This window comes from Chanos chanos, chromosome 15 (assembly GCF_902362185.1).
Source record: "Chanos chanos chromosome 15, fChaCha1.1, whole genome shotgun sequence".
Classification (NCBI taxonomy): domain Eukaryota; kingdom Metazoa; phylum Chordata; class Actinopteri; order Gonorynchiformes; family Chanidae; genus Chanos; species Chanos chanos.
Genome location: NC_044509.1, coordinates 13,772,453 through 13,784,540, shown reverse-complemented (window position 1 = coordinate 13,784,540; position 12,088 = coordinate 13,772,453). Strand labels below are relative to the sequence as shown.

At 42.2% G+C, this 12,088-nt stretch overlaps 1 protein-coding gene across 1 annotated transcript; it reads left to right on the top strand.

Moving 5' to 3' along the window:
- The first annotated feature begins 199 nt into the window (after positions 1-199).
- On the top strand, positions 200-11,471 carry LOC115828279 (uncharacterized). Its single transcript, XM_030792234.1, has 11 exons — positions 200-451; positions 913-1,033; positions 1,703-1,810; positions 2,355-2,391; positions 2,825-4,659; positions 4,822-4,852; positions 5,025-6,793; positions 6,958-7,003; positions 7,400-9,204; positions 9,440-9,479; positions 9,796-11,471. The coding sequence occupies exons 1-11, from the start codon at positions 351-353 to the stop codon at positions 11,349-11,351; spliced, it is 7,449 nt and encodes a 2,482-aa protein (XP_030648094.1). The 5' UTR covers positions 200-350; the 3' UTR covers positions 11,352-11,471.
- Positions 11,472-12,088: the final 617 nt, after the last annotated feature.

Genomic DNA, 12,088 nt, shown 5'->3' with positions numbered 1-12,088 from the left:
TTTTAATATTACCTGTTACCAGCGCTGAATTACAACTACCGGACGAGGTTCATCAAAGTAAAAGATCAGAAAATAGGAACTAAATACTTATTGTCGTTATCCTGGGGAATGGTGCGCCATTCAAGCGGAGAAGGATGTATTTCCGCTCTATATAGGTGTTCTTCCTGGTTTATGGCTTCAAACATAGTGCTGGAAAACAAGTTATCGAGAATGTACCAGTCACCTGAGAAAGTACAGATGAAGTTGCTTAGTTGATATATATTGATTATTACTGCGCATGACCGTATTAAGATAAGTTTGGTTGTATGCAAGACATTTCTATGCAATATTCATTGTGAATCGGTAAGTGCATGCAGTCCAAAATGCCTGACTGCTGTGCCGCAGCGAACTGTAACCAGAAAACCGACCACTCCAACATTGCCTTCTTTAGCTTTCCGCGAGACCATGATCGGTGAGTGTTTAATAATTTAAAGAACATTCTCAAGAGGAACTATAGAATTAGCATTTAATTTTAACCTTTTCCTTTTATGAGATTATGCCTGGATATTCGTTAAATGACTGTTAGCAGAGCCGGTGAGCTAGCTTGTTAAGTGGCGCAATGAATAGGCTAGATGTTTGCTCTGAAGAATGCATGGTACATTCTTAATGTCGACGACTTACCTAAAATAACTACTATAAACCAGCAGAGTCGCCACTTTTGAATATTGCTGTAAATTGTAATGCATTAATTACCTGCCTCTGATTCGAGTAGTTAACTTTCATAATTCTTAGGCTCTAAGAAGCCTTTGAATGATTTGTGCACAGTTGATCGCTGGTCTTAGATGTTACTCTTTACAAAAGTGTGAGGGCGTATACGAATACATGGAGAAATCTGTTAAATGTTATTACTCAAACATTTTTTTTTTATTTCAGGTGTAAACAATGGCTGCTGAACTGTCGCAGACCAGACCTTGCAAACAAAACCCCTGAAGAGTTACACAGCAACTACAGACTCTGTGCTAAACATTTTGACCCTTCCTTGATATGCAAGCATGTAAGTGTAATATCCTACAAAAAAAACTGTGAGGCATGAAATAATAAGATTGCCTTGTTGTCTATAATAGGGTAGTGTATGCAGAATAATGCTGTAGTCTTTTATATCAGCAATCAAGTGGCCCTGATTTGTCTTAATGTTCTGACTGTTAGTCACTTGTGTTGGCAATATTTTCAAAACAGAAAAAGACTTCCAAAGAACGCATCAAAACTACGTTGCTCTTTTGTTGTTCAGATCTGTGTTTGTAAATCTTAATTGCCTGAAAAAAAATGCATGAAATAATTACGTGGAAAATAGCATACTTAATTCAATGGTAAAGGTCATATTTGTATGCAAGCATGAGTTAAAGAAACATGATTGTTTTGTAAATGAACCTGCTCTGAATGTCCTGAGAAAACACTGCCAATCGGTCTAACCAGTGATATCTCGAAATAGAGCCGTTAAAAGGATGCATTTTGTTGCATAGCTAGAAAAAAAAAATTCTATGCTTACATACCCATATAATTTTAACCACATGATGGCAGAAGTATATAGCCAGTACTACTTGATATATACATAATCCTTTGTGTACACAAATCACAGAACACTCCTTGGCTCAGTACCAAATCTGAGTGGGGACAGTTGCACTCTCTAAAGTGTTTTATTTTAACAGATTTTTTTTTTCTTTAGAACACCTTAAATTCTGTTCTGAAGGAGGGAGCTGTACCGACAATATTTGACTTTGCAACTTCCCAGGAAAATCCTCAGAGCAGTGCAAGAAAAAGATCAGGAGATCAAGTGAGTATCTACTTAATCATAAAATGTTTTCTCATTTGATTTCTATGCAACAATATGATCTGCAACTCCAATGCATATGTTTAATGTTTTTGTACTGATCATTAAAAAGATAAAGTCGACACTATGATATCAGCTACTGACAGTTTTTCTTCAGATTTGAAGTTTTTTTTTATAGTTTTAAATTTCATGTATAAATTGTGCGCCAACCGCCAAAGTGCTTTAATCTTTTTTTTATTCAATCTGGCATCATAAGTTTGCAGGAAATTATTAGACTGGATAGCACTATGTTTTTCACATCACTGTTTTGTTGATCACAGTCAGCATGAATCTTGTGTGTGTTCAAAGGGAAAAAGGCTAAGAACTCTTGAAGTATTACAGACACATTGGCTTAAATATTCACTTCATGTGCAGCCTGAAATATTGCCAAACGATATATGTAACTTTTTGCTAAGTTATGCTTCTTGAAGTCTTGCAGCAGTGTCCCAGATCATCCTCATCTTAGCCCATACTCATTTTTCTTTTCTTTGTTTTTTCTTGCGTCTAGGCGAAGGAGGAAGTCATTGATCCCAAGAAAAAGAAAGGTTTGTCTTGATTTTCAGCCTTACTGTCTGAAGTGATAAATAACCCTTAATTTCAATGCACCCCGATCAGTTGTGGTTAAACGTAAAAAAATCAAAACAAAGCAAAAAAAAAATCAATAGCTATTTGCTGTTGGATTGTGGATACAAGAGCCCTGCCATGCTTTTGCATGTTGTTCTGACTTTAATAGAGAAAATGTAAAATTTAGTTTTATGTTAAAAATTAATGAATAAGTTAATATAAATTTGCATTCCACATCAATCCCTGTGAGTATTCTCAAATGGTGGAGGTGCACACAGAGCCATGCACTAAAAGCTATTTTCAAGCACATGAACGTAACAGGCTTTAAAAGCAGTTTTAAAAGATATGCATATCTTGTTCAGTACACAATTAAAATATTGTTTATCAAATAACATGTTCTTGTTTCTCTCCCAGGTGATCAGAATTCCTCAGAAGTAAAGAGGGAACTTAAAGAGGAGGCAGAAGACAACATTGTATTATGTGAGCCTCTGCATGATGATTCAGAGAAGGAAGATACCAACAACTCCAAAGCCAAGGAGATACTGAAGCTGTACTTCAAAGAAACCTTGGCTTTCACTGGCTTTAGTATTGGCAACAATGCAGCTCTCAGTGCTTCTAAACCAATGGGGGTTGGCCCTGCTAGCCAGCTTTCTCTCAACCCTGTGTGTGCTGAGAAGATAGACCAAAAGGAAGTGCTCAGGTTCAGTGAAGATCTCATGCGCGAGGAGATCCGTAATAGCTTACGTCACGCGCGTTTTTTCTCCATTCTGATCCAAGATGTGACGAACATCGAGGGTAAGGACCAGATCCCTGTGTTCGTACGCTCAGTCACTGCCGCTGGTTTCCCTCAAAAGCACCTGCTAGGCTTCCTCCCCTGTGACGTTGACTCAGAGAGTCTGTTCTTCATGTTGCTGTCTGAGATTCGAAACAAATGGGGGCTACGGATGGAACACTGTCGTGGGCTGACTTACTTGACAACAGGAAGTATCTGCCAGAGAATGAAGGACCTGTCTAGCAGGATACTTCGAGAGTTTCCACAGGTAGTGCTAGCTCCTAGTGACCCGTACGCTTTTAATATGTGGCTCATTCGTTCCATGCCCATGCTGACCATCCAGAATGTGGTTAATACTGTGGAAGAGGTGGCTGCTGTTTTAAGGCGCTCTACGGCATTGTGGAAGAAACTCGAAGGCAAGATAATGGTCTTTTATGGTCACATAAAAGGTGAAGTTGAAAGAGTGAAAGAATCATGCCAAAATCTTTGGGAATACGGCACAGACGCCTTTCAGGTCATGCTGGACATTTTGGAGCCACTGCTGAGTTGCATTGGAGAAATGAGCACAAGTGCTGAGTCAGACGTGGACCGTGACACGGTTGCACAGCTGGTCAGTCTCAAAGACAAGCTGAAGGATTTCAACTTTATCATCACTTTAGTGGTGCTGAAGAACACGTTGTGTTGTGTCAGCATCCTTAACCCCAGCCTAAGGGGAACTATCAGCATCAGCAGTACTTTACAGTACACTATCTCCAATGCTCTGAAGCTTCTGAACAAACACCTGCAGGAGATTGCCATATTCCACAGGAAGTGGTTTTCTGATGCCATAGGCAGAGCAAAGAAACTTGGTGTTACGGTCACTCTACCGGTTGACTTGTCTGCAAATGGTAACAGCACCGCAGAGTCCCATACGTTACCAGAGGATCATTTCAGAGAGACACTTAGTAAGAAGGTTTTACAGTACCTTGTGGAGGAGGTCAAAAGAGTCTTGGGCAACGAAATGGTGAGGCTACTTCGGTGGTTGTCGTTGGTGCCGTCGTACATGGCCGATCACAATTTCAGCATCCGTAAAGATAAAGTAGCCGATGCGAATCTGAACAACTTGGCCCGACCCGACTCCTTTTACGATGAACTGGGTTGCTGGGAAGTGAAATGGAGACATGCGAGTAAGCGTCGGATCCTGCCCACCACTGTATTCGCTACCCTCAAAATCCCAGACATTGGTTTCTACCCCAATGTGCAGAGCCTCCTGAGAGTGCTGGGAACCATTCCTTGTGTGAATGCGGAGGCAGATGTTTACGGGCAGTATGACATGGTGCTTGACCGATATCACACCTACATGAAAGAGACGCCAGGAGAACAGAGACTGTGCAACATGGCTTTTGTCTATGTTAATCAAGATGTCCACATTAACATAGAAGAGATGGTTGAGACATATTTGGAAAAACATCCAGACATATTACAGTTGTTGCATCAGGTAACGTCATGTTAAAATATGTTAGAATAAATCTGATTTTCCCAAGTATAGTATAAAATTAAACCTTTGTAGTCATTATCTGTGAAAACTACAAGAAAAGGAATTTGTTTCACCAGTGGAGACAATTCATTTTTTGAAAAATATGTTGTTTTTTCTTCACAGAATGAAGATGCAATGGAAATCCAACCTCCAGGTAATCCTAAACCTCCATTAATGCAAGGTCCATCCCTTGTCATTCACAACAATTGTGAAAAGTCATTGTAGATAATTTTTCATCTTCCTTATAATTGGCATATGAAATATGTTTAACAGTAAATGTACTCATGCCTTTCGCTCCATCTGTTTTTTTGGGTTTTTTTCCTTAGTCTCTGACAACAATGAGAATTATGCTTCAAAAGAGGAAGTGGATGAAGCTCCATTAATGACCTTGGAGATGGAGATTGAAAGACAGACCCACCCCGAATGCGCAGAGACAGATAAAGAGTCATTGAAATCAGCCTTGAAGGCTGCTGTTACTGCAGCCTTTATCAATCAAAACAGACAATGTGGGGATGAACAGGAAACAGAAGTAGAGTATGTGACCAAATCTGAAATGAAAGAAGTCCTGAAAGTATGCGAGGACACTGTGAGGGAAAGAATCCTTTCAGAGGTCGGAAATTCTTTTTTCTCCTTGTTCATTGATCGAGTTGTCAGGTTCGGAGAGGTGGACTATCTCCCCCTGTTCCTTAGGTTTGTGGACAGCTTTGATGTTATGAGGTTGGAGCTGATGGGTTTTGTGGATGTAAATCTTGATTGTGAGGGCATGTCTGAGCGACTTTTTGACATTGTCACCAAAGAATGGCGGCTGGATTTGAAGTACTGTAGGGGTCAGGCTTACCTTGGATCTGGAGAAGTATCCTACAAACTGAAAGCTTTTGCATGCAAAGTTCAAGAGAAACACCCTCTGGCAATTTGTACACACTGCTCTTGTTACTCTTTTAATACGTGGTGGTCTAGATCTATCCCAGTATCCTCAGTAACCAGAACTCTGGAAACATTAGAGGAGATTGTGTTGTTTTTCGGCAGTATGCCTAACCTTGAGAAGCAGTTTGACCAGGTATTAGCTATTGGCCTACGGGAAAGCTTTGAGAAAATTCATGAGCTTCAAGGCAAATTCTGCACCTCTTGGTTAGAGATGCATGATTCATATGAAGTCTTGGTACAGATTTTGGAACCCCTGGTTGAGTGTCTGGAGAAAATCCAGAGCAATAAACCACAGAGGTGGAAAGCAGCAGTGTCCATTAGAGCCAAGGCTCTTCTCCAGTTGATACGGGATTTTGATTTTATTGTGTCCTTGGTTGTCCTGAAGAATGCTTCGTCTTTTACCAGAGAACTCAGTGCTGGGCTTCAGAAAGACCATTTCAGTGCTGCCTCCCAGCTCTGCCAGATCAACGGTATTGTAGCCACGCTCAACCGGCTCAAAACCAACATAAAGGTTTTTCATCAAAACTGGTTCGATGAAGCATGTGCTTATGCCCAGAGCCTGGCCGTGCAGATCAAAGTACCTGATGGTGCCGCTGTACCAAGGGACAGCCTACTGAAACCAGGGCCATACTATAAAGATACACTCAGCGTACCCTTAGTAGACCACCTTATCAATTCCGTGAAAGACCATTTCTCTGATGACCACAAGGAGGCACTGAACTTCTTATCCTTGGTCCCATGCTCTGTGACAGTGAGCTACATGTTTGAGAGCTTGAAGTCAAAGGCACCACTTTACATCAGTGATCTTCCCGACCCAGATAACTTTTTTACAGAGTTATGCTGCTGGAGGGTGAAGTGGAAGACCAGGGTGGTTTCTGTGACAATACCAGACACTATATTCCAGACCCTCCGCCTACCTGTCATGCAGTACTTTGGAAACATTAAAACATTGCTAAAGATTATGTGTGTGTTGCCAAGCACAGCTTTGGAGTACTGTGGAGAGTCCAAGCACCATAAAATGTTTCAGGACTACTTGAGGAACACCAGTGCCAAGGACAGGTGTCCGTGTTTGGCCATGCTGCAGGTGGGGACCAACTTCAACACTGATCTGGACAAGATGGTGGCCCAGTGCCTGAAAATTACCCCAAAGACTCTGGAAGGCATTTGCCTTGTAAGTTGTGGTTTTTAGTTTTCATTTGAAAATTACTGTCTTGCTAGTAACTGGTACTGCTAATTACTGTACATCAAACCAGTTTTTATGTAAGGCACAAATATTCATCCAGAACTAATATTTTTAAGTAAACATCGTCATTAATGTTGCAAATGTTTTCACAGGATAAAGAATCCAAAAGTCTCATGAAGAACTCTGAAAAGATGGAGGGTATGTCATTGATTGAGATGCTGTTTTTTATGTCACTAAAGGTCCATTGCTTGTGCTTATTCGATAAATACTTAGAACAGTCTTTGAACTAAAGGTCAAGTATAAATTCAAGAATTATATTCACAATGTTTGAAATAGTCAAGATTTTATGTTTTGATTCAAATTTTGTCGTCTGTAAGGACTTGGTTACTGTTAATATCTATTAACTTAGCAAAAATTACCATAAGGGACAGAGGAGAGGGACGGAAGACTTTGATGCCCTTAAAGTGAATTAAAGATCTATCAAAATGTTCATCAGATATCACCAGACATCTGGTGCAAGCATTAATTTTCGTCAATTATAATTAGTGAAACGGCCACTGTGTCAAGGCATTAACATTTACTCTTTCATCTTAGGAGTTGACAACCACCAAGATGATGGAGAGGGCATGGATATTCAGCAGTCGTCTGATGTACTGGACAGGCAGCAGATGAAAGCTATTGATGAAAATGGACATTCAGGAGACAACCTCTTAAGTGTTGAGAGAGTGTTCAGACAAGCAGCCAGACTTGCCAGGAGGAACTGTACAATCTCCCAGCTTCCCAAGGAAGAGCAGGACCTTCTTAATCAGGACCTCAGCATGTGTCACTGGGCACAGGGAGATTTCACATGCCCTTCAGAGGGTGAAATTCTTGAAGCGGTTGTCAAGTCTATCAGGGAAGCCATCCTCAACGAGGTTGAAGAGTCCCCATTCTTCTCCATTATCACTGATACATTTGTCTCAGTGGCTGATAAGAAGTATCTACCTGTGTTTGTCAGATATGTGAGAGATTGCACCCCTAGGGTGGAGCTTATTGGTTTTTTGCCCTTGGATGAAAGTGCTGATGCAGACTCTCACGCTAAGACTCTCTCAGCCATTCTCACAAACGAATGGGGCCTTCAGATGAGTTACTGCCGAGGGCAAGCCTTCATGTGTATGGGCACAGAGAGTCAGTCCCTCAGGAAAATGTCCCTTGGCTTCTTAGAGAGCCATCCACTTGCTGTCAACACACCTAGTGAATCTTGTGGCCTTGCATATTGGCTAGCTGGAAATCTGCAGTGTGCCCCTATCTCGAAAATCCTTGGAATCATTGAGGACCTGCTCTTGTTCTTTGACGAGTCCCCCAGCCTGGAGAGCAAGCTTGAACTGACCGTGGATGGGTTACTGAATACTCCAAGAGAAGCTTTGGCAGAGATACCAGAAACCTGTTTGTCCAGGTGGAGGAAAAGAGAGGACTTTTTTGATGTTCTAGTGGACATGATAGAAGGAGTCCTGAGCTGCTTGGATTCAGTGAGTGCTAATGAATTTGGTTTGTGGAGCAGCAGCATGTCACTGCATGCCCGCATCCTCTCTGTGGTCATCAGGGAAACTGATTTTGTTGTTCCTCTTGTGATCCTGAAGAATGCATGTGCCCCACTGAGGAACTGTAGCACTGTCTTTCGTTGTGGTAACCCTGCTGATATTATTTGTGAGCTGGAGAAGATCACCCCAATCATAGAATCTCTAAACAAATTGCTGGAAAACATCAATGTGGTGCATTCACCTTGGTTTGAAGAAGCAGTTCAGCTTGCTTCCAAGGTGGCCCCCGGACCAGTGTCTTACTCAGAGATGTCCAAAAGCTGTGAGTCACCTGAGGTGTACTACAGGGACACGATTACCGTGCCTGTCCTGAAGAACCTGATTGTGGAAATGAGGTACAATTTCTCCGAGTCTCACCTGAAAGCCCTCAAGCTGCTGTCGCTGCTCCCAACTTGTAATCCGCAGCCAATCCTTCCAGAATCCACGGATAAACTACATGGTATCTACCAAAGTGATCTGCCTGAGCCAGACACAGCTGAGCTTGACATAAACAACTGGGCATCAGTGTGGAAGGAGAAATACCAAGACACCTCACCACCTGCCTCTATCTCTGAAACGCTGCTCCACCCTGAAGCGCAGAATCACCCAAATGTAACGGCATTATTGAAGCTGGTGGCAGTACTGCCAAGCGTGAGCATGGAATGTGACCTTATGAAAACCACCCTCAACTCCCTGAAGTCTCTTCTCAGGGAATCTGTCTGCAGGGGTTCGAAGATGGATTCGGTCATGCTCCTCATGCATCAACAAATGTTTGAGGCTCTTGAAGAAGTGATTGAGAAATGTATAGAGAATGATCAAGAGAGCCACAAGTTTTTAACTCAGGTATAGTAAAGAAACTGTTGTTTGCTCTACAGCGTTAGTAGATAAGAGTGCATACCTAAGTGGAGTTGAGTACACTGAAAAGTTAATGGCAGTCTAGTCAGTGTGAGAATGTTATGCGCTGTGTGTTCATTTGAAAGTATTTAAGACTGACAGCTGCAAAAAGAATGTCTGTTAATAGTCTTGTGCAGTACAGTATGCTCTTATCTAACATGTATTTCTTTTGTAATGATTTTAGGTGAAGGAGAGCCTCTCTTATCTTCTGATAAGAGAGAGTGGTGAGTATACTCATGTTCATTCTTTTACTCTGATGTCCATTTCTTCTCTCTGCTTTATTGTTTTGTCTCTGGCTAGACCCTTTGTCCTGCAGCTAGATTACTCCACACTCTTCTCTCTTTATATTACTGTGAACTGCTCAGAATTATTTGAGTCTCCGTGCTTGAATTTCAAGTAATTCGGTGCATGCATTGTTTCATAATAACATAGGCAGTTTGTTTGGATTAGGAGTTGAATATTTTACTGCTGACTTGTACTTTGATCCTCCATCATAGGTCTCCATCACAAATCACTTTTTCCTTTTGTCTCTTTCTTCAGAGGTGAGCTCTTTCCTGCTGTCTCTTTCTTCAGAGGTGAGTACTGAGGAAACAAATGACAACAGTATCCCAGAAGAGGAAGCTACGGAGCACAAAGCAGCTGACCCTAAAGCACAGGATGGGACTTTGGTTCGTAAAGAAGTCATGTCTTTCTATGACTCTCCTGCCCGAGAGGAAATCCTCAAGGAACTTTGGGAATCGCAGTTCTTTACGATAATAACTGAGCAGGAGGTGGACATCGAAGACCAGTTGTACATCCCCATCAGCATACGCTATCTGGACAAACAACAGAATCAATGTGAGGAGACCGTAGCCTTTATTCCGCTCGGCAAAGACCACTCTGAATTTGTGAACGCGTTGGAAATGGCTCTGTCGGAAAAATGGGGCTTAAATATGGAATACTGTCGGGGTCAGACCTCACTAAGCGTGGGTTCTGTGGGTTCACAGATGAGGTCTGTGTCTACCTTGTTTTCACAGAAACACCCTCAGGCTGTTTACGCTTTCAGTTCCGCCGTGTCCCTCAACGTGTGGCTGGCCAGATCCTCCAAAACCGCCACGATAGCCGACAACATCTCTTGGGTGGAAAAGTTGCTCCGTTGGTTCACCGAGGACGCGCAACGACAGGCCAAGCTGGAGGACACGGTTATGTTGCTTTTCCAACACGACGAAGGGAAAGGAAATGAACTGAGGGACAGGCTGAATAACAACCGTTTGCACAGGAGCCATGACATGCTGGAGCTGCTGATAGAGCTGCTAGAAGCCATCCTGCTGTGTCTGAATGAGATGAAGAGACCCCAAGAGAACCACACAGGGAGAAGACAGGCGCAACGATTTTACTCCCTTTTGCAAAATTTTGAATTTATTGTAACTGTAGTGGTAGTTAAAAACATCTTGAGTCTCACTAAAAACCTAAGTCAAAATCTTCAGGGTAAACCTCTCGATGCGTTGCAAGCCGTAAACGCCCTTCCTGACCTCCTGTCCTCCCTCAGCGAAATAAGAAGTAACATTGAGTCGAATCACCAAGCGTGGTTTGAAGAGGCGTTGAAATTGGCGTCAAAGCTGCAGATCAGATTGCTGCACCCCGCGTTGCTGGAGTCGCTCAGCGTGCACTACAGAGGGTTCCTCAGTGAGCCGGCATTGGACCACGTCGTTTCTGAGGTGAAGGAGCTCTTCTCCGACCACGTCCTCGCCGCCCTGCGCTGCATGGAGGTTGTGCCTTACGTCTTGTCCAAAACGGAGGGATGCTGCAAAGATGTGAATTTTGTCCAGATATACCAGGATGACCTGCCTAACCTCAATTCTCTGGACGAAGAGTTGCAGAAATGGAGAGAGAAGTGGCTGGATCCGATGACGGCTCATTTGTATCTTCCCAGCACGGTGCTGGACACGCTCAAAGCCTCAGACGTCAGGTCCTTCCCCAACATCGAAACTCTCCTCAGGCTACTCGTGGTCTTACCCTGCACCAGGAGGGAGAGCACGTTCAAGCAGGGCAAGAGGAGTCTGCAAGAGTTCATCCAACAACCAAAAAGATGCCTGACTGAGTTGCATCCTCTGTAGAAGGCTGGTGTCAGCATCCCCTGCTTTCCATTAGGGTGTCATTTACTGCTGATGTCCATTTTGATGACCCGCTGTATCGTCTTTACTGTAGTTCAGATCTGACCTTAGATTTCAGTATGCTTTTTAACAAATTAGAGAGACCTATACACTTTAAGTATAATCTAACAACTTTGTTTTTATTAGTTTTTTTTTTTTGTCTTTCTTTTTTTATTGTTCTTTTTCCGTTTACCAAGTGGAAGAAGAGAACTGACTTTTGGGACCAACGTCTTGCCAAAAAAATAAAAAACATAATAATAATAATAATAATAACAAGCCCTTGATGGGCTGCAAACGCTTGTGTGCCTTTCTGCAAAATCCCACCCCAACCAATGGATCATAATGATTTTCACCATCAGGCTTTTTGGAGATCTTCAGGAACTTTTATGAATTCTTTGTCACATAACTCCCAAACACAGGGAATTTTGGAGAGTGATGAGATTCACATACATCAAGTTACCTGTCAGTTGGAAAAAAAAAAAGGTTGTATCATACTGTTGTGAAAGTGCCATCTGAGGCACAATGTAAGAAACTTAGTCCCATTGTGTTTATCTTGGTTTCGAAGGTTTGCTGTTTTATTTGGAGGACTTGCTTTCATGTGAACACTCCTCCAGAAAGCTGCCTTCTTGAAGTAAACATTCACCCCACATATATTTGTCCAAAAATCAATAAAAATGATTTAAAGTAAAACATTCTGTATC